Source organism: Festucalex cinctus, chromosome 14, assembly GCF_051991245.1.
Source record: "Festucalex cinctus isolate MCC-2025b chromosome 14, RoL_Fcin_1.0, whole genome shotgun sequence".
NCBI lineage: Eukaryota > Metazoa > Chordata > Actinopteri > Syngnathiformes > Syngnathidae > Festucalex > Festucalex cinctus.
The window spans coordinates 19,327,108-19,348,342 of record NC_135424.1 but is presented as its reverse complement, the minus strand read 5'-3'; the positions used below and the strand labels follow the sequence as shown (position 1 = coordinate 19,348,342).

The 21,235-nt window shown below is 39.8% G+C and overlaps 3 protein-coding genes and 1 long non-coding RNA gene across 6 annotated transcripts; 2 read left to right on the top strand and 2 right to left on the bottom strand.

The window, feature by feature from the left end:
* Positions 1-70: 70 nt before the first annotated feature.
* On the bottom strand, positions 71-12,742 carry abcc2 (ATP binding cassette subfamily C member 2). The gene is made up of 32 exons (XM_077494366.1): positions 12,160-12,742; positions 10,682-10,855; positions 10,229-10,375; positions 9,992-10,129; positions 9,793-9,915; positions 9,660-9,715; positions 8,961-9,207; positions 8,643-8,827; positions 8,300-8,477; positions 7,829-8,083; positions 7,684-7,749; positions 6,961-7,098; positions 6,728-6,874; positions 6,554-6,638; positions 6,413-6,479; positions 6,195-6,321; positions 5,771-5,947; positions 5,317-5,484; positions 4,911-5,103; positions 4,440-4,575; positions 4,266-4,368; positions 3,963-4,182; positions 3,716-3,870; positions 3,460-3,615; positions 2,589-2,788; positions 2,357-2,483; positions 2,167-2,268; positions 1,407-1,550; positions 1,156-1,314; positions 918-1,084; positions 463-657; positions 71-367 (listed from the first exon to the last, which is right to left on the bottom strand). The coding sequence occupies exons 1-32, from the start codon at positions 12,202-12,204 to the stop codon at positions 238-240; spliced, it is 4,710 nt and encodes a 1,569-aa protein (XP_077350492.1). The 5' UTR covers positions 12,205-12,742; the 3' UTR covers positions 71-237.
* Positions 2,557-6,930, top strand: LOC144000768 (uncharacterized). Its single transcript, XR_013278270.1, has 6 exons — positions 2,557-3,604; positions 3,699-3,897; positions 4,020-5,936; positions 6,022-6,155; positions 6,237-6,372; positions 6,742-6,930. It is a non-coding gene; the product is annotated as an uncharacterized LOC144000768 (long non-coding RNA).
* A 1,610-nt stretch (positions 12,743-14,352) lies between the features above and the next one.
* On the bottom strand, positions 14,353-17,763 carry cutc (cutC copper transporter homolog (E. coli)). Of its 2 annotated transcripts, none has more exons than XM_077494941.1 (9): positions 17,466-17,763; positions 17,283-17,392; positions 17,064-17,123; positions 16,787-16,996; positions 16,548-16,583; positions 16,296-16,429; positions 15,526-15,553; positions 15,309-15,414; positions 14,353-14,876 (listed from the first exon to the last, which is right to left on the bottom strand). In XM_077494941.1, the coding sequence occupies exons 2-9, from the start codon at positions 17,326-17,328 to the stop codon at positions 14,765-14,767; spliced, it is 732 nt and encodes a 243-aa protein (XP_077351067.1). In that variant the 5' UTR covers positions 17,329-17,392; positions 17,466-17,763; the 3' UTR covers positions 14,353-14,764. The 2 variants fall into 2 exon arrangements, with proteins under 2 accessions (XP_077351067.1, XP_077351066.1); XM_077494940.1 differs by having other exon boundaries at positions 17,314-17,392; positions 17,466-17,762.
* Positions 17,724-21,227, top strand: cox15 (cytochrome c oxidase assembly factor COX15). Of its 2 annotated transcripts, XM_077494936.1 has the most exons (9): positions 17,735-17,989; positions 18,327-18,514; positions 18,590-18,712; positions 18,982-19,168; positions 19,246-19,413; positions 19,486-19,567; positions 19,916-20,070; positions 20,149-20,262; positions 20,334-21,227. In XM_077494936.1, the coding sequence occupies exons 1-9, from the start codon at positions 17,912-17,914 to the stop codon at positions 20,463-20,465; spliced, it is 1,227 nt and encodes a 408-aa protein (XP_077351062.1). In that variant the 5' UTR covers positions 17,735-17,911; the 3' UTR covers positions 20,466-21,227. The 2 variants fall into 2 exon arrangements, with proteins under 2 accessions (XP_077351061.1, XP_077351062.1); XM_077494935.1 differs by having other exon boundaries at positions 17,724-17,989; positions 19,916-20,262.
* The last annotated feature ends 8 nt before the right edge of the window (positions 21,228-21,235 follow it).

The following is a 21,235-nucleotide window of genomic DNA, read 5'->3' as shown; positions in this document are numbered from 1 at the left end:
ATGTAGGCAAACAGGTTTATGTGAGAATTTAACATTTTTGCAAGATCTCATTTAAAACAGCCAAGCAGGATTTGAGAAAAATGTTTATTCACATTTGTTTTCTGTATATACAAAATTATTTACACACATGATTGTGTTTATGATAAATACAGCTTTTCTGTCAATGCACAACACATTTAAAAATCAAACTTCAAAAAGAATTTAAGGCACATATTCATAAAAAAATAAAATAAAAAATTATAGGCTTGTATTTTCTGCTTGTGTTATCCCAGCATCCTTTGCCATGGCATAGAAATGACCTTGTTTTTCAAGCAGGTTACTTGGAGAATCAAACTCCACTATCCTACCAGCATCAAGCACCATCACCCTGTAGAAAAGAACCAAAAATATTGAGTTTGCATAACCCGGGGCCATAAACAGCATGGGCAAAATTTAAAGGGGACGGTGGGGGGCAACAACAACCTCGAGCTATCCATGATGCTGTGCAGGCGGTGGGCGATGGTGAGAACGGTGCAGTGTGCAAACTCTTTCCTGATGGTCGTTTGGATCAGGTCGTCTGTCTCCAGGTCAACAGCTGCCGTAGCCTCGTCCAGGATTAATATGCGAGACTTCCTGAGCAGTGCCCGGGCCAGACATAGCAGTTGCCTCTGTCCAACACTGAGTGTGTGTGACACACAAACAATTACACGTTCGTAATACATTTAAAGTCCTGCTGGTACAGAGTACAGATGATACATGTAGCATTGGAATTTAAATCTTGTGCAAATTCACAAATAGCAACTCGCAAATTCACCCTCTGCGGATATTTTTCTGCAAAACTTGACTAAAACTGGTTGTGGGAAAAACACATTTACAGTATTCACATTTGTCCTATTTTTTTTTCTCTGTAATGTTTCCCAGATGCCACCCAAACGTACCTCAGGTTCTCTCCTCCTTCTGCAACCTCATGTTGCAATCCCTCCTGCAGCCCTGCCACATACTCCTTAAGATGGGAGAGCTCCAGCACTTTCCACAGCTCCTCATCACTGGATTTGTCAAAGGGATCCAGGTTCATCCTCAATGTTCCAGAGAACAAGACTGGATCCTGCATAGAGTCGAAGGGGTCAGTTTTGGCTCTGGAGCCATCTCGTAGTGTCATTTTCGGACTGTGTATACCTGTGGTATGATAGTGAGGTTGTTTCTTAAGTCATGTAGACCAATTTTGGAAATATCAACACCATCTATGAGGATACGACCCTCAGCAGCTTCAATGATTCGGAACAAACAGTTGGTCAAGCTGGATTTTCCAGCTCCTGTGCGGCCCACAATACCAATCTGCATGCAAAGAAAGATTTGAGTGAATAAAATGTGATAAAGTGAGTAAATCCAGATGTAAATTATATTCAAAATTAAATTCACAAGCAAACCTTCTCAGTGGAGCCAATATCACAGGAGATGCCATGCAGCACCAGATCCAAACCGGGTCGGTAACGGACCTTGTAGTTTTCAAACTGTAGTCTTCCTGCATCAGGCCACTTCTCCGCTGGCCGAGTGTCAGTCACCCACTCGGCCTATGGTCACAGAAATGTCACATTAAATGATGTGTGTACAGGCTGAAAGGCTTTATTCGTATGCATTTTGGAATATTAAATGCTACCAGTTTAAACTAAACTATGATAAATAAATGATAAATGTTTAGAAATACGCTTCCTCCTTGCTGTCCACACTTTAATTCATCAGCAAAACCTATCAAATGTAAAAGAAAGAAACAAAAAGACTACTCGGAAGTATTATATTCTTAAAGGCTTAAATAATGCTGAATATGAAATAATCATTGCAACTTAATGTGTTTTACGACTATACGGGGACAGTGCTAGTTCTGCCATGCTCAACCCAACATGGGGGCTTAATATAGGAAGCTCTGAAATACTCCAGATGATGTACGTGGCAAAGATGAGCACTGTATATGCATTTGTGTGTAGTATGGATGATTTCTACATTCACAAGTTACACTGGTGTTGTTAAGAGGTTGACTAAGTCATAAAGTCCACTATAATACATGATGGAGTATTGTAATAATAATCTAACAACCAGATTAACAATATCATCAAGTTTAAAATAAGCAAAACCGACATTTCTAGCAACATAATTTGTGATATTGTCAGTGTCTGCTCATGATGGACATACCTCATTTTCAATGATGCTGTATTCACTCACTCTCTCCACGGCAACAATATTGGTCTCCAACTCAGACGTCATTCGAACAAGCCAGTTTAGGGTTTGGGTTACCTACAAATCCCAGATCAGAAACAGAATTCACACCACAATAGCTTGGTCCCATCACCACCACCAGCACCATCATCAGAGCGTGATTTACGTTAAGAGAGTAGGATATGGAGAGGCCAACCAGGCCGCTGTCCAGACTATCTCTGGAAATAACCGCAAGCAGAGCAGCAAAAAACACCACCAGATTCCCCACAAACTCCAAACGAATGGCCAGCCATCTGTACATGGAACAAAAATGGAAAAAAAAAAATAAAAATAAAAATCTCCATTTAATGACAGAAACTCATTACCATCAGTGTAATAATGTCATTTAGCTCTCTGACCTGTTCGATACGATCCACGGGTAGACGGTCTTTAGGTTTTCATCCATGGTGGCTTCATTGTGTTGGAGGAACCTTTCTTGATGACCGTAAGCTCTTATCACAGACAGGCCTGACACAGTCTCTCCAAAATGGGAATAAATGGGAGAGCGAGACACTGAGTCGAGCCGGCGTAGCTGCCTTGATGTCGCGACGTAGAAGCGCTGGATGAAAATATGTAATAATATGTTAGAACCAGTATTACATCTTTCAATACAATATTTTAAAAAACTAATTATTAATTTTTGGATTTCATTCAGGTACCACATTTAAAATTAACAAGGAAATATCTCTTTACGGGCGGCACGGTAGTCGAGTGGTTAGCACGTCCGCTTCCCAGTTCTGAGGTCTCCGGTTCGAGTCCAGGCTCGGACCCTCCTGGGTGGAGTTTGCATGTTCTCCCCGTGCCCGCGTGGGTCTTCTCCGGGTACTCCGGTCTCCTCCCACATTCCAAAGACATGCATGGCAGGTTAATTGGGCGCTCCGAATTGTCCCTAGGTGTGCGTGTGAGTGTGGATGGTTGTTTGTCTCTGTGTGCCCTGCGATTGGTTGGCAACCAGTCCAGGGTGTCCCCTGCCTACTGCCCAGAGCCAGCTGAGATAGGCGCCAGCAACCCCCGCGACCCTTGTGAGGAATAAGCGGTCAAGAAAATGGATGGATGGATATCTCTTTAATATGGCATGTGTCTTGTGAAAAGCATGTATCTGTAAATTGTGAGTGTTTTCTGAAAAGCAACAGGTTTTCATTGTAACATTACTTAGCCTGAGTAAAGGTTGAGTTCACTTTGTGCTATTATTACTACAGTATCCTGTTTCTGCACATTTGTCTCTCTCACCTGGACAAAGAAGTACACCACTGCCAGGGGAATGATGACAATAGTGAAGAAGGGAGTGGCCAGACAGATGACAAAAAGGGTACCTAGCACCCCCAACAGACACAGGATCCAAGAGCGGAAGGATTGTGGAATGGCCTCATCGATTGTAAATATATCCTATTGGACAAACATAGAGGAAATGAGGTCCGAGAGAATAAACATAATTAAGATCACTGTTTTAACTATGTGGATTGTTACAGGTTTGAATAAGTCTTACCTTTGCAAAGCGGTTAACCACCCGTCCAATGGGCGTGGTATCAAAGAAGAGCATTGGAGCACGCAGTATGTTGTTGAGCAGTCTTGAATGCAAGATTCGAGACGCTGCAATGGAGGCATTGGCCAGTAGCAGAGTACCAAGGAACACAAAGACGCCTGCCATAAAAACAGTTTTATATAAATGTGAGTAAAATATTGCATCACGAAACAAGCATTTTAAAATAATTGATTGTACTTGGAACAGTTACCCTGAGCCACTCCTAGAGCACCAAAGACTCCCACCCTGGTGTCTCTTTTTTCTGCAGGGTATGTCATGTTGTAGTACTCCACTGCGTCATTAGTCCAGTCACTGAGCCAGATATTTTGACCAATGAATGCAATGTTCTGGATGAAGTACACCAGGAAGACTGAGGCAGTATATCCCCAGCCCATGGACCTAAGGTACTGGACGTAGACTGAAAATTTCACCTGGAGAAGAAAGAAGCATTTAGATATCTGGTATATAAAGTAATTTCTTGCTTTGTTTGTGTGACTGAATTGATTTAATATACCTGTCCTGTTTCCATAGTTTCCTTCTCGATTAACCTTTGCCCTTTGTTTATTTCTTCCTCATTTTCAGATTTCCTTGTAGAGCCGTTTCTTGCCGCTCTAAAACTACAACAGAACAAAGCAGTCTCATATAATAAAGTATTTTGCCACCCACTTGAACACAGTAATCAACATACCTGCTGTTGCGTTGGCTGCGGCGGATGCTGTTTCCCCTTTTCAGAGTCGCAGTTACAGTGTCTTCTAACGGAGAGTCTGGTTGGGTGTCATCTCCCTCTGGGACCATGTCCTCATCCGCAACATGGTGGCCATGCTCTGTAGAAGAGGCACATGCTATTTTACAATACATATGAATATCTTTTTACAAACTTTCCACTTTCAGTTTGCATCATGTCTAGTCTTGTGACCATGTATGTATAATACGTTTTTGATACTACTTATAAAAATAGCACTTTCATCACAATGTGTTAAAATTAACAAAAGTTATTAATGAATTGATAATTTATTGTACCTTGCAATTATATTTAACAGAATTGCTTCATAGAAAGAGACATTGATAGTATTTTAACAGAATACTTAGCTCAAACAGTTTACAATTTAGACCAGGCAGGCAGGAAGTACTTTACACTGTGACAGAAAGATTTAATTACCTGACTCAGACTTGGTGGAATTTTTATTATTATTCTGCTCTTTGGCGTACGTGTCCAAAAATTCAGAAAAGGCGCCTTTGCTAGCACGGAGGCTGCTGTAAGATCCAACCTCAGAAACCACTCCGTCGACCAGGACTACAATTTCATCCACATGAGGCAGGAAGCTCACTCCATGAGTCACTAGAACACGTGTCTGCAAAAAACAAAAACACTTGATTCATAATGAAACTAGAAAACACAATACAAAAAACTGGAATGGCTTTCAATATACTATCTCCGGTTAATCATAAAATATAACGGATTATGTTCATTACTTTTTCGTAATGCAAAATGATTGCTCGTGCATGAGTCAGACAACACAGATGACAAACAATGGGTTGTTTTGGCAAGTGATGCATGCGCAGACCTTGTCTTTGAGTATTCCATTAGGTCCAATCACTTTGTCAAAAAGGTGCTTCCCCACATGAGAGTCCACAGCAGACAAGGGATCATCCAGCAGATAAATGTCAGCCTGGCTATAGGCTGCCCTGGCCAAGCTCACGCGCTGCTTCTGACCCCCTGACAGGTTGATGCCCTATCAGAATAGAAAGAAACAATAGAATAACACAATGCAAGGCCAAATTTAGTTTAAAATGTCACTTTGTTATGTGATGCCATACTGGGTTTATATGTACTTTGCCTATTTATAAGTCTCCACAAATATTTAACTATGTCAAGGGTTGCAATCTCCGTGAACACACATTGAAATAATGATTACACAGAAAATGCCCAAACTCAACAAAAACAACAAAAAAAATTTTTTATTTTATTTATTATTATTATTATATTTTTGAATTTGTGACTCTGAACACTGTTCTTACTTTCTCCCCAATCTCAGTCATGTCACCCCCAGGTAGAAGCTCTAGATCTGGAACAAGGGCAGAGGCCTGGATCACCTCCTGATATCGCTTCTCCTCAAGGGGAGAGCCAAACATAATGTTATCCCTCAGGGTGGCATTTTGGATCCATGCTTGCTGTGGTACAAAGGCAAGTGAACCCTGGAAAGAAGATAGAATGAATGGTTTAAATAATTTACAAATATCTGACTCCATTGTTTATGTGTTTCTCTCAGAAGTTTCCTCATAACTTCTGGTTAAATATGGAAGAACTTCAACTCCGCCTGTACTGAGATTTGCTTATTTATTTGGTGCTTCACGTAAAAAGAAGAAGAAGAAGAAAAAACCCCGAATTGACCTAGACTACAATGTAATAATTTCTACAAAAATAAAAAATAGAATATGTCACCTGAACGTTGATGAAGCCTTTGGTGCTATGCATTTCTCCCAGAATGGCTGACATCAGGGAGGACTTGCCCGAGCCTACAGCTCCCACGACTGCGACCAGCCGACCTGGCTTAATGTCCAAACTCACACTGGAATATAATCACAAGATGAAAAAGTTCATTCAGAAGTACATGAATAAGGTATTACGGGTGTGTTGTAATGTTTTTAATGCATTTGTACTTTTTAAGTTGGGGCTCGCCATCTTTTTCCCATGAAAAGGAACCATTACAAACATTGACAGCAGAACCTAAAAGACAGATAGGATTGATATAATGTACAGATGCCAAGAATATACTGATTCTTATAAAAGCATGAACATACAGAAGCTGGGGTCATGGCGCACTACATCACTTTCAAGGTCTTCGCCACCCAAAAACTTTTCAAGGCGCTTTCTGGACACTGTTGTCTACATCGCAAAAAGACAAAATTAACATTTTAGGATAGATAGATGATTTATGTCTGAATGTGTCATGCCATGTGACTTTGTATCCTTACTTGCACAATGGCAGCAATGAGCATGGGCAGCATGGCCAGAGGAAATCGAAGGATGTTGAAGAGAGAGATAGCAGTAAAGGCCTTTTCAGCGGTCAACACGTTATCTGGACTCACAACTACAAACACAGCAAATGTGGCCAAGGACACCTGGTACACAGACAGACAGTGTGTGAAAACTTTACACAATATTTATTTGTCTCTCTGTTCATATGTGGCACATTGACAGAACCAACCAGAGCTGGAGCACAGCTGAAAATGAATGTGGAGACAGATGTGAGGTAGGCAAACTTCTTCATGACATTTAGTTCTTGACCTCTGATGCCTTGAACCTGAGCTTGAAAGGATGGCTCCCACGCATACAACTTCAGAATCTAACAGGAGAACAAGAGGGAATTATAAAGTATGCCTCTTAGTAACTGTTTAAAAAAAAATAATCCAAAAATATATTTACAATAATAAACATTTGTTTGATTCTGGCATTTTCCCCCCCAGAAATCTAATATGGGGGGGTTAGGGATTGTATAAAAACTGAAAGGTTTCCTATTCCCTCAAGTACAAAGAAAACTTATTGACTTATTCGACTAAGCAATGCCACATGTGGTGGTCGCACAAAAGACGGTCCTCCGGGTTAAGATTCTCTGAAGCTCAGAAGGTTTTGATCTAGGGATCTGACAATCTACCTATTGTTTCATTTTTCATGCTTATTTTTCCTTGCTACAGTTTCTTCCTGCTGTTGGCCAGTTTCCAGATCTTTGTGGTAATTTCTGCCTTTTAAAATGCATACAGCACCACAGTGTACACTTATGTCCCTTGTGCACAAAAATGTCTGCGCCTCAATACACTAATTGTTCTTTGTTCGTCATTGATCGCTTCAGTTGACTGCCTCGTCTGAGAGATAGTAATCATAAAAGCGTTATTTTTGTAAGTCCATGAATTCATTGACGACAGAAGCTCACCTTCATCCCATTGAGTATTTCATTCATGATTTTCAGCCGCTTATCTTTGAATTTCATGTTCTCAATCTGAAAGGAAATCATGTAAGTCAGTGAGGAAAGTAGTTTAGGTACGAAAACAACTGAAGCAAATAGGAGTGTTTATAACCTGGAATTTTCTAGCCTTGGTGGCCAGCAGACCATTAATTGGCACCATGAGAACCATGACTAAAAGTCCAGCCAATACAGAAGGTCCGAGCTCCTGCCACAGGAACACAATAGACAGGGCGATTTGCAGGGGGCAGGACCACAGCAGGTGGATAAAGTTCGTCACGTCATTGAAGCGCTGGGCATCAGCAGACATCAGGTTCACTGTTTCGCCGACCGTGGACTCTTTACGTGTGTCATTTGACACCACCAGTGCCTTGAGGAAAATGTGTACACTTTTACAATATTGTAATTTGCAATAGTACGATATTGCAGTCCAAAAACAGTGAAGATATTGTGAGATTTTCAATGTATCCCTGGTATTTTTTTTCATCCTGAAATTTTTCCTAACAGTTGAAAACCCCAAGCTTTTTGTAAGCAGTGTAACAACATGCTTTCTCACGGAATGCATGATCTTCATTTTGTTACTTACCTTTTTGTAAACGGCAGCCATGATAGCAGTCCGGACCTTCATTCCCAGCACGAAGCAGCGCTGGAAGTACTGTTGCAGAAAGAGAGACTGCAGGAGGGCCACTACCAGAAGCAGCACAGCATAAAGATAACCTTCCCATGCATAACTGCTTTTGTCTTGCGTAAAATTGATCATCAACCTGGGAAGATACAGAGGCATGGTGACATATGCATCACAATGAGCCCCCAAAAAAAGAGTTGGGTAAGTTACTTACAAAATAATAAAAAAAAAAATATTTTAGGTATGTTACTGTAATTTAAATGTAATAACAATGTTACTTTCATTTTGGTCCAATTTTACTTACTTTAGCAGCTGAGGACTGACGAAAGAGAGAAGGTCCTGCAGAAGTTTAAAGAAGGCTGACTCAAGCAAGACTCCTTTAAATGTCTTGTAAATGGTTGGTATGAGCCACGAGGTGGGATAGTTTTCTTCCTCCTCCTTTTTCTTGCTTTTCTTTGCCTTTTTCTCCTCTTTCTTGCCTCTATCCTCCTAAAGAAAATTAATGGCCGCACTGACTCACAAAACAATGAATATGGCTGCGTGCACAGGATCAATAAATGAAATCAATTTGGAGTACAAGAAAAATCGACAATGTCAGGGTACTGTGCATAATTTTTCTCACCATCATCAACACGTCCTGACTAACGCCTTTCCCCAGGCCACTGGAGAGTCCGTTTTGAAATACTTCATTCTGGAATTTCTTGTTTTGTTTCTTGGCCAGCTTTTTCTGGTAGCGATGCTGAGCTGCAGCAAATTCTGTCTGCATGAAGTGCTGAAAGTGCTGACTGATGTAACCTGTGGAATCCTCATCATTCAGGGCCCACATGTCCTCCTGAACCAGGGGATTTCTGTACCCTTTAATCGCCATACTGAGGAGTGCAAGGCAGGATGGTTATTTATGACAATCCGATGCTAATATTTCTAAAAATAGTGGGTTGGGGAAATTGTTTATTTGTTTTGAAGTACGGTGTTTATGTGACAGGCCTTTGTGTGTACTGTATTCCAAACCAGTTGCCTGTTAGTGAGTAATTTTAAGGGGACAGAAGAAGAAGGGAAAAGTCAGGTGTCTATTTGAGGTAAGGCATTCATTTTTTAAGTGGGTGATGCTTGGCATCCAGAGGGAATTAAATTAGTTGTCTGAGATGTTGGCCTTTCTTAAATGTGTATTATTTTTTTTGTAATGTTTTAATACTCTAATAAATAGAGGAATACCTAGTGGAATATATGGTCATTAGAGAATTGCTAAAAGAACATCACATGATGTCCTAGGCCGTTTGCACATTAATGTGGTGTAATATTGTGCTTGCTTATGTAGGATTACCTATTAAACCAGTTGAACGTGATTCTGTTCAAAAATGGTGCGCCTGCCTCTGGATTCTGTTAAGGAAAGAAAGGTTTAGAGTGTGCAAAGAAAAAAAAATGCGGGAAATGCAAACATTTCACCCGGCATATACCTTTTTCACAACCTCCCTGACTTCTGGAGAGATGTCTGCCAAACCTGAGAGGATGAGTGCAACCACTTCGAGGCCAAATGAGATGCAGACAAGGCAGAATCGTGGAAGGTCAACGATCTCTCCCTGGTGGTTAATATGGAGTTTGACAACAGGGTTTGACCAACAATGACTGGGCTGATTGATGATGTGTGATTCGTACCTGCCTGAATGCCTCTCGTATGATGGTCTGCAGAGGGAAAACATCACACAGAACCGCGAGGAACCAAAAGAGGAAGAGAGTGGCGGAATCTATTGATCCTCTTCGTCTTATCCCTTCTTGGCAGAGCAGCACCATGACCTAAAAAACAACAACAAAAAAACAGAAGGAAAGAAAGAGGACATAGTGTAAGCACACGTCATCTCTCCAAGAAAAAAAAGCCAGAGTTGGACAACATACCCATGATGCAGCATAAATGATGGAGTTGGTATAGTACACAGGAGGATTCTTTTCTGGTGCAGGTGTCTCTTGGCTTGGACCAAAGTCCTCTTTTAAAGTGATGGCCAGGCCTGCTAAAGCAGTCAGCAATAGCAGGGAAGCAACAACCTGGGGCAAAATAAATAAATATATATAAATAAATAAATAAATAAATATATATAAATAAATAAATAAATAAATAAATAAATATATATATATATATATATATATATATATATATATATATACACTAAGATAAATTGCTTTTAACAAATACCATAAAATAAGTACAATGACAACAAATGATGTATTTTTCTTTGGGCTACTGGATTAATAATTTGTAGGTTTTCTTTTGCTGCGGCGTTGTGGTAACCCATCTTCATTAAATCTGGACTGGTGTTTGTATTTGAAATTAATTAATGTGTGTTACAATACCTGTTTGCAGATGTAGAGTTTGGACATGTATTTGGTGTCCTTTCTTCTCCTGCAGAGAGTCAGCAAGTGCCACGGGGCACAGAGCCACAGGAAGCCCAATGGGATCCACACTAGCACTGTCTGTTCCACACATACTGGCAGATCTGGATCCTCTCTCTCCACATATGAAGAGTTCTGAGTCATAGTATGAATAAAAATGAGCTACTGTATCAACTGAAGGCCAAAACCCTGGATATGTGTTATTAAAAACCTAGCACAGAGAAAATAATGAGATGTTTCTAATTAAGTGATTAAGTCATATTGCAGCCAGGTTGGTATTGCAAATGGGAATCTGTTCTCAATTGCCTCACCTGGATAAATAAAGGTTAAATGCAATAACTCAACTCAACTTTATTTATAAAGAGCTTTAAGAACAGGTGTTGCTGTATACAAAGTGCTGTACATATCAGTTTTGCGGTAAACAAGAACAAAGCAAACATTTTGAAGTGCGAATACAGCACAGAGACAAGCAAAACATCCTTATTTGTGACTCGCATTAAATGCAAAGTTGGGGAAAAAAAATCAATCTTAAAATTTTTTTTTCGAATTTTTTAGGGATTTAGTAAAAAAGGATTAAGCAATTACAGAACATTTTCAAGAAAAAAAAAAGTTTTCGGGGCTAAGTTGTTTATATGTCATTAAACAAAAACATCTAAACAATATTTGATACATTGCACTAATATTATCACGTGCTGCTATAGACTTCCCCCGAGTCATCAGGCATGAGTCATTTCTTACTTAACAGCGTTTATTGTCTTGTCACGTTTACTGAGGTTAACATCAAAGCATAAAAGCGCACAGAAAAAAAAATAGTCATCATTGAATAGTTCTTTGTTTTACGTACTGTTTGTAATTTCATTTTAATTTACCGGTAATTATGAATTTCAGCTAATTTGCTATAATCAATGTGGTGCTTCACAGACAAAATACAAAAATGGTTATTACTGTACATATAAACAACACTTCTGGAACAAAGGTTTCATGAAGTTTGCCACTGATCACTGAAAATGAAGTGGAACCTCAAAAGTTCAGCATCTCATGTTATGTTATGTAATTGATTGTTTTGCAAATTTTTCCAATTTCCAGTTCTATGGTTATCATCATACTTTTCCTTAATGTCATCAATGGCATCATAAAAACATTCCGTCTTGCTCGTTCAACTCAATTATTATTATTTTTTTCTATTAGGAAATTTACATTTTAACATTGTCACTATCACAACACTGAGATAATGTCGCACAAGATATCATGCATAATAATTATACAGCCAAAGGTTTCTGTTTTAACCTTATTTTTCCATATTGGACTCCCAATTGCACCCTTTTTCAATTGTTTTAACTTTAAAAGTTTCCTTTGTATATGATTTGGTCATATGAACAAGACAATTACTCCATTGTAGGTAAACATGCAGCTGTTCGGCATCAGCCAATCACACTCACCCAGAAGACAGAACCGCAGTACTCCTCCAGGACGGCAGCGCACATGGTCCTCACGGAAAGATGCCCTCGGGCGAACCTTAGAAAGACCGGTCAACTTTTGACGCCTCTGCACTTCGGGCTCCACTCAAGAGCTCCTCACTCTCCCCTTTCCGCCCACGGGATGACAATAGCAGGATATGACACCTGGGGGACTTTGAGCCATGAGTCTTTTAAAACTGAAGGAAAACTTGTGCACACGAAAAGTGATGAGAACAGATTCACGACACCGATGATTCGGTGAGATGATTACCCTACGTACACTAGCAGCCCTCTTGACAAATGACAAAACTAAAGCTGTGCAGTCATTGAGAGAATCCAGCTCGAACCAGCCAACCCATGGACACTCCTCCATTCACAAATGTGTCTAAAGTTCAACGGATCACAGAGACAACTGCCTAAAACGAGCAAAAAGAGAGCGAATAAGAGAGAGCGAGACGGACATGTCCCTGCATGAAAGAGTGGAAAGCTTTCTCCCCAAAATGGAATGTGTTCGAGGAAAAGGGTGGGGGAATGAGCTCATTAAAGCCCCCCTTTTACTGTTGTCCTTCCTACCTCTCTGCACGACAAATACATTTTAGGAACTGTCGTCACATCAGATTAAACTCAAGAGGGCATGCAATCAAGCTTACTTCTTTTCAGTTGCAGAACGCCTGTAAATAAAGAAAGATGAGAGAGGGGTTTGGACTGTTTTCAATATTCACATTGTCTGCAAAGATTAAAACAAGATGTCTTTTCAAAATGAGCGAAATGAAATAGTTGTGGTAGTACCGTAATATACACATTCTTTTCTTTTGTAGCCATGTTATTTCATGTGGTTATTTTCATGATAATGGAACACAGATGTACTGTGTGTGTCAGTCTGTTTTGGCACGGAGAGGACAACTTCGCACAAATCCTAACCACTATATGACCCACACGTGAATGCCATCATAAATATGAACACAACTAGGGAGTTACTGTGCATAAAAAAATGAAAACCTGTCTGGGATGGACCTGAGGTTAATGATTATGCATTTGATAACGCCACATGGCCCACAACTCGGCTGACTCATGCTCCGTGTGCAGCCTCAATGGACACGTGAAACCAAAACCAAAGTCCACAATAATATAATAAACACATATTAAAAGAGTTTATGTAACAATATCATAAAACAGTTCTATAATAGATATCATCTTCCGTCAATGGCTGATTGGGTGTGTAGCTTACATAATTTATAAAAAATCACTAAATACAGTAAGCAAATCAAACAGTGTATGAGATGTGCAATTTATCATCCGGCGGACGTAAGCAGCAGCTTGTACAGAATAAAGGAACAAACTACTACTGTATAATTAAGACTAAATGCAACAGTAGGCCTATGATGAGAAAGTTTGGGGAAAGCAAAACATTCCTGAACACAGGATCTATTAGAGCAGTTTGGAAACAGGTGCAAACATTAAAAGGTTTTAAAGTAATTATAATGTTGAGATGGTAACCAAGTAGCTCCTCATACAGTTTGTAACAACATTATGTAAATGTAATACAATGTTGAACTGAGAGTAATAAACAGCTGTCATTGTTGTTTACCATTTATAAAGCTAATGTAATACTCAAAGCCATTTCATGCTTAAACAGAAACAAACGCAATAAAGACAACATTTATACAGTAATTGTACTTCTTCTGCTCTGCTTTGAGTCATTTCATTTGAACCAATCAGTGACCTCGCTATGAAAAACAAGTCCATAACAGTCTATATAAAGGCTCACAAATGATGTCATTGACTGTAATGCTCAGGATAATATACATATTTTATTGGTTTATCCTTCATGATACCATCAACTTTTACAATGAATTAAATAGCTGAGCTCATGTGTAAAGCCTTGGGCTTTACTGGTGAAGTGCCCTTGAGCAACTGATGTAATTGAATGAAAAGTGCCATGTTCAGGAAATGTGTTTTTGAACAATATTTGATTGCAATAAAACACTTTTTCATCACAACTGCAAGACATAATGTAATTATCAGTATTGGTACTCTGTGTCAGTGAATACTCTAAATTTACTCGTACGCGGTCCGAAAAAAAGTGGTATCCCCATACAGCATGTTTGTTTGTTTGTTTGTTTGTTTGTTTGTTTTCTTCTAATATTAAAATAAAATAAATAAATGTTCAACAAATGATGTTACATAGCATAGCAACTTTAATTGAAATCTGAAAAATATACAGTCCCGTGATATTTATCATGGGAAATTAGAAGATCATTTTGAGGTCATCTTCCAACAAAAACATAATTTCTCTAAGTATGTTTTTTCCTCAAACAAAAAAGACAAAGACAAAGACAAACTTGTGAATCACTGACACAATATCCAACTGCCTTCAAATTGCCAAGTTGCATGTTAATGAATTTTCATTTAGCAAAACAATCTTTGAGATGAAAATTACACAGAAAATGGCAAAAAAATATATATATATTTTTCCATCACTTTCTCTCTCTCTCTCTCTGGAAAATATCAAATTGCTTTGGCCATAAAAATGTAAATAACTGGGAGGTACTGATTGAGTAATCAGTCATGACTGCCTAGTTTCACTTCATAGAGTATTTTTGGCTATTGCATTAAAAGTGCGTACTTTGCTCACATCTGCCACCTTCAGGCTGTACTCCGGCGCCGTGAGAGAAGCTCCCATTGTCACGCAGCTGTTCCTGCAGACCAAAAGAAACGTCAGTTGTTAAAACTGTTTGTATAAACCTGGCAGTACTACATTAGTAAAATGATCAGTGGAACCCCCCCCCCCAAAAAAAAAAAAAAAACCACAATAATCCCACTCTGGCTTCATCAAATACCTCTAATTACATTTTTAAGAAACAATCATGCACGAGGAAGAACAACCAATCGGAGGTCAGCGCAGGTGTATTTAGCCTCAGGAACTTTGCTTAAATCTTTGGAATATCCACATTTGGAAAATAAAACAAAATGGCCAACCCTGTTTTTTTTTTTGTTTTTTGTTTTTGTTTTTTTTAAACTGGGCATAAGATTAGGGGTTTGTATATTTAGTGAAGTGAGGCTAAAATAAACCCTTGTTTATAACTGCACCGCTTCCCACACCCTATAATTGAAGATACATACAAACATACCTGAATTTCATGGCAGAATCTCTGTTGGAACGAGCAGAGCAGTGGAACTCTTGAGCACCAGATCCCTCTAAAATTCTTTGTAGATTTCTCTCTGTGATGCCTCCGCCTGTATATTACAAATATTAAATATTACACTTGGTTTGATTATTTTTTTAATTTTTTTTTTTTTTTTAACTTATATGAGCGATTAACATTAGAGAAAAAAAAAAACACCCACCTGGCATAATGGTAATTCTACCTTTAGCCTGGAGGATCAGAGAGAATCACAAATGAAAATGCAGTTATGGTTAATGTTAAGTATGTACAGGACAGAATTTGACCAACAATGTTATTATTCTGAATTGGAACAAAACAGTATGAATTGTCCTCAACAAGCATCAAACCCCATTTTGCTTTTTCTTTTGCTTCTTTGTGACACCTATTGGGTAATTGCCTGAATTTAGCGGTGAGATGGTTTACAAATGTTAAAAAAAATAAAATAAAATAGATGGTTAATCTTCAACATAATTGTGTTGTAACAACGCGTGTTACACCTTTGTGTTGTCATTAAAGGTAAGTGTGGATTATCGTATAAAAGAGTATTTCACTTTTTTTTTTCTCTTGCATGTGACAATCATTCCATTATTATATTAAAATATTACTTGCGTAACGGTAATAAAGGTTTTTTGATTGCAACAGTTGCCCCTGCGCTTGCCTAGTCACTAGTCTTGGTTGTTTCTCTCTGGCGCAAAGTCATCTGGGAATCAGGGTTAGGTCCCAGCTCAACTGCAACCCTAATGTAGACAAGCTCTATAGAAAATTGATGGATTGAGAGCTGAGTGCGACAGTTTGAGCCTATAACATACACATTTTATTTTCATTATTTTCCTTATAGAGTTCAATGCATTATTATTATTATTATTATCATTATTATTATTATTAATCATTATTATTAACCGGTGAATCAGCCTTTTATATTCCACTGCACATGAATTCATACTTACTTACTTGCTCTATGAGGCGCTTAATGAGCGGGAGACCCTCCAATGCAGAGCTGTCGCAGCCACTGGTCAGCACGCGCTGAAAACCCAACGACACCAGCGTCTCCAGGGCAACTGCTGCATCGTGGACCATGTCAAAAGCTGGAGAACGCAAAAAAAAACAAAAAAACACTTGATTTCTGTCAAGGCATGATGGTCTCGAATGAAAAACGTGGTCTAAATATATTGACAGTTCAAAATGAGCACTTGAGTATAGTACCTCGGTGGAAGGTGACAGGTAAAGGTCGAGCAGCAGCTAGACGGGGGGAGAGAATTGCAATATTAAAAAAATCCTAGCCCCAAACTCTGTGAACGGCAACCAGTCCAGGGTATATCCTAACTGGCCGGAATTTAGCTGGGACAGGCTCCAGCTCACCCCCACCCCATGGACAAGCAGACAGACGGATACTCATAAAATAATGTATAATAAATTAGACAATAAATACAGGCTTACACTACCCAGAAACTCCATACAGAGCTCCGCATCCACCCGTCCATCTTCCGTCAAAGCTCCCAGCACAAATCCGTCAGCCCCGTGGCTCTTCATCACCTCCATATCTTTCCTCATCACCTCCACTTCCCAGTCTGAGTAAAGGAAGTCGCCGCCACGAGGACGAATCATCACATAGACTGGGATTTTGACACATCTTTTAACAATTTGCAGCAGGCCTGTAGAATAGATTCATAAGCATATTCAGTTGTCAAATGAAGCTCAGACATCTCAATATGTCCTTACCAAGACTGGGGGTGAGCCCTCCTTCCATAAGACTGCAACATAGCTCAAGCCGACCAGCACCTGTCAAAAGAAGACACAACTCAGGCAGTACACAACACGCCCATCAATCCATTCTCTGTACAGCTTTCTCAGTTCATGACGTCGTATGTTGTCTGATTTTATTTTATCTATACGTTCAAGTGGTCCAGTTTCCAAAAATGCTAGATGATTGTTGCTCACCTACAAGTAGTAGAAGCACACTATTACCAACCTCCTCGCTCCGCATTGACGGCAGACTCCACAGAGTCCACACACACCTCCAAAAGAAAGCCCTCCGCCATAATGACTATCTGAACAAACAAGGACACAAATAGACTCTCGTTAATTTCTTACCTCTAATACGGAAATTCATGTAAAAACTACCTGTCAAGTGGACATTTTAATCCTGTAGTTGAATGTACAGCGGTGTGTAGCTAACGCTCAATACTGGTTCGTTTTTTTCGGACGTTAAATTTAATGTACATTGTTGGGCGGGTGGGCGGAGGGAACATGTTGAAGGCTGCACAAAAGCGGAACCGCTCTTGTGGCGTACGCTATAATACAAAACAGAGAGCCCCGAACGCGAGGATTTCATTAAAAAAAATAAGTAAATCTATTTTTTTTTGTAATACTCCATGATTTTCGCATAGGTACGCCTTTCTCTCAAATAAGTAGTCACAAAACCAAAAAAACTGTTCGCCAACCTTTTGTTGACGTCAGGGGTTCAGAGTTGAAAGTTCAAGTCGGCGTTTTGCAACATGGTCGTTTAAGTGCTGCCATAACATCCACTGTGGCATGCTTGTTCTTTGGTAGACATTAGGAGGGAAATCATGTTACTAGCTTCGATAAGGACAACGTTATTAAATGGCTGCAGACGAGCCGGGGGGGGAGGAAGTCAACACAGTAACGTACGTATACCTTTGAGCTAACTGCTGCTAGTGTAGTTAGAGGGGAATTGTGTAATTTAAAAAAAAAGTTAAAAGATAAAAGTTAAAATTCTGTAAAATTCTGTGTATGAGAAATGACAGTTTAAAATACTTGACATAATACCGTGTTACACGTACTCAGTCAACAGTCATATTGTTTTGTCCTGGGCTGGCCACATTTTATTTAACGTCAGACTATTCTATAATTCTTAAATACTGCACATGCTAATAATCATTTGTGTGGGGGGGGGATTGTTTACACATAAATCCAAGACAGCCTAAGTCTAAAACACAAATGGTCTTTCTGTGTTACGGACAGGGTGCACAGTTACGACAGTGGCTGGCGAGAAGGGGCCATAGCACCATCACAGCCGAAGCAGGAGCTCCATCCTCCCCATCAGCAGTGGTCAATGTCCCCAATTCGGCCACAAACAGGATCGTAGGTCGTTGGTTACTTGGCTGCAGCGGTCTTGTTGTTGGTGCTATTGTCCTTGGTGGCGTCACACGGTAAAAACAACATACATGCTTGTCATCTGTGTGTGCCTAGTTTCTGTGATTTGATTAATAAGTTGTATCAATTAGACTAACCGAATCCGGCCTCTCCATGGTTGACTGGCATTTGGTGCGAGAGATGAAACCCCCACAGTCGCAGGCAGAATGGGAGGCAGAGTTTTCCAAATACCAGCAGTTTCCTGAATTCAAGATGTAAGATTGTTTTCTGTTCTTTGACACACTTTTTTTTTTTTTAAATAGTCATTTAATTTAACGTGATGCAGTTTCAAGGACAAGGACGTACTGTACATGTTACGGTATGTGCTTTCATTAAATTCAGTATCCTGCTGTAATGACCTTATATTTTTCCATAGTTTATAGCCAGGCTTTAAAAAGTGCAAGAGATCATGGTTGCTTTGCTTCAATCCATTCGTTCCACTTTGGAGGTTCCACAAACCCGTGGCATCTTTTTGTCCTCCCAGAATGAACCACAACATGACTCTGCCGGAGTTTAAGTTCATCTTCTACATGGAGTGGGGTCATCGTATGTGGGGCAGGCTGGTGGGACTGGCCTACATCCTCCCCACTGTGTACTTCTGGAGAAAAGGCTACTTCACTCACTCCATGAAGGGAAAAGTGCTCGGGCTTTGTGGATTTGTATTTTTTCAGGTCAGTTGCACGTCATGCAAACAGTTACAGTAAGAGAGATGTTCCCAGAAATTGTGCGTGTGTGTTTCTCTTATCAGGGCCTGTTGGGTTGGTACATGGTCAAAAGTGGTCTGGAAGAGAAGCCTGAGTCACATGACATCCCGCGGGTTAGTCAGTATCGACTAAGCGCACACCTTGGTTCTGCCTTACTCCTTTACTGTGCCAGTCTCTGGACTGGCCTTACTCTACTGCTGCCCGCCCACAAGGTAATGTCTTATACATCCACATCTCCACATTTTATTTTTTGATTGACTGTTTTTTTTGCCCTCCTTCACAAGTTAGCAGAAACCAAACGCCTCATGCAGCTTCGAAGGTTTGCCAAGGGAACAGGTGGACTCGTCTTCCTCACAGCTCTTTCAGGTCAGCGTTGGAGAAGTTTATTTTCTTCTTCGTTTTTAGTTGAAAGTTAAAAAGGTCCCGTTCAGGAAATTTTCTTCAAGCTCAAGTGTGGAACATCAAAGTATAAATTGCATAGTAATGAATGGTAATTCAGTACCAAATATTTTGTCCAGCTGACAAAAAAAAAATAATCTTCATCACCCCCGAAAATAGAGTTGTAAATATTATGGTTATATTTAGCATTAATGGTGGAAAACGTTTTGAAAGCATTTGAACAGGGTATGGCTGAGGTCCTAACTGTATGACTTCAGGATCACTTGAGCTGAGATGTTCTACTGTATTTGAGTAAATCACTTTTAATGTTTGCAGGTGCTTTTGTCGCCGGTTTGGATGCCGGTCTGGTGTATAACTCCTTCCCTAAAATGGGAGAACGATGGGTTCCTGATGACCTGCTGGCTTTCTCTCCCACCCTCAAGAACTTCTTTGAGAACCCCACGACGGTGCAGTTTGACCACAGGATCTTAGTATGTCACACTACTCACATGGAGAATATCAAGTCTGCCTGCTTACCTAATAAAATGTCGAGCTCCCTTTTTCTCCAGGCAATCTCCTCTTTGACGGCCATCACAGGGCTGTATCTGTTCTCCAGAAGGATGGTGCTGCCCAGGAGAGCTAAGCTCGCAATCAGCCTCCTCACAGCAATGGCATACGGACAGGTAGGCTCGCACACAGCAAGTCAGTCACACAAGAACGCTGACAAGTTTTCATTTGTGGCCTCGCTCCTCAGGTTGCACTGGGGATTAGCACCCTCTTACTGTATGTGCCCACTCCGCTGGCAGCGACTCACCAGTCTGGATCCGTGGCGCTACTCTCGCTGGCCATTTGGGTTCTGGCCGAGCTCCGTAAGGTGCCCAAATAATGATGGACCGACACATCCGGGACTAGCCACTTCTAAAGCCTGGGAAAATCACAGGATTCTTTTCAAATAAGGCACACAGGAAAACAAATAAGATGGAACCGCTACGAACACAATCTACACCCATTTCTTCATGTGTCTGGGAAGGTGGGTTTAAACCAGGGTCATATCATCATATTTCCTCAAATAGTGGCTGTCAATCTTCATTTATGTCAGGTGTGTCATCCACAAATAAGCTCAATTGTACACATCTCTTTTCCACATCAAGAAAAAACGGAACTTAGTTAATCATCTCGGTTCGTCAATGCTCTTGATCAGCAGTTTTAAACTCAGAGAAACATTTAAAAAATAATGTAATAAATGAAATTCAACTAAAAAAATGTTGAATGGGTGTCTGCCAACACTATTTGAGGAAATAAGGCATCAAAACAGCATTTCGTGTCACAGCAACACAATTTCACATTTGCAACTCAAAAGAATGGATTTAAGACTGAATTTTTGTGTATGAACCCACTTCCACATGATTTTGTGACAGTTCAGGCTGTTTGAAAGCGCTATATAAATAAACTTGAGTTGAGTTGAATTATGAAGTTATATTTATGTCTTCCTAAACTGCCAGTTTGCTGAGCAAGATGTGGGTCTTGAAATTACTGTATAAAATGTATATTTTAATCATGAATTACTTGCTGACAAAGCAAAATAAATTATGAATAGATGTTGCTTTATTACTTGTGATATTTCAATAAATGTACAGTCTGAAAACAACTGGAATC

Bases quoted from the DNA above. Each gene is read 5' to 3' on its own strand.
- cox15 (XM_077494935.1), top strand. From the start codon at position 17,912: ATGTTACTAGCTTCGATAAGGACAACGTTATTAAATGGCTGCAGACGA. The intron at 17,990-18,326 runs GTACGTATACCT...TGTTACGGACAG, and splicing joins GAGGAAGTCAACACAGTAAC to GGTGCACAGTTACGACAGTG. The intron at 18,515-18,589 runs GTAAAAACAACA...TGTATCAATTAG, and splicing joins GTCCTTGGTGGCGTCACACG to ACTAACCGAATCCGGCCTCT.
- abcc2 (XM_077494366.1), bottom strand. From the start codon at position 12,204: ATGTGCGCTGCCGTCCTGGAGGAGTACTGCGGTTCTGTCTTCTGG. The intron at 7,099-7,683 runs GTGAGCTTCTGT...TTCTCCTGTTAG, and splicing joins AAATACTCAATGGGATGAAG to ATTCTGAAGTTGTATGCGTG. The intron at 1,551-2,166 runs GTATGTCCATCA...CTGTGACCATAG, and splicing joins ACAGCATCATTGAAAATGAG to GCCGAGTGGGTGACTGACAC.
- cutc (XM_077494940.1), bottom strand. From the start codon at position 17,383: ATGGCGGAGGGCTTTCTTTTGGAGGTGTGTGTGGACTCTGTGGAGTCT. The intron at 15,415-15,525 runs GTGGGTGTTTTT...TGTAATATACAG, and splicing joins TAGAATTACCATTATGCCAG to GCGGAGGCATCACAGAGAGA. The intron at 14,877-15,308 runs GTATGTTTGTAT...TTTGGTCTGCAG, and splicing joins GATTCTGCCATGAAATTCAG to GAACAGCTGCGTGACAATGG.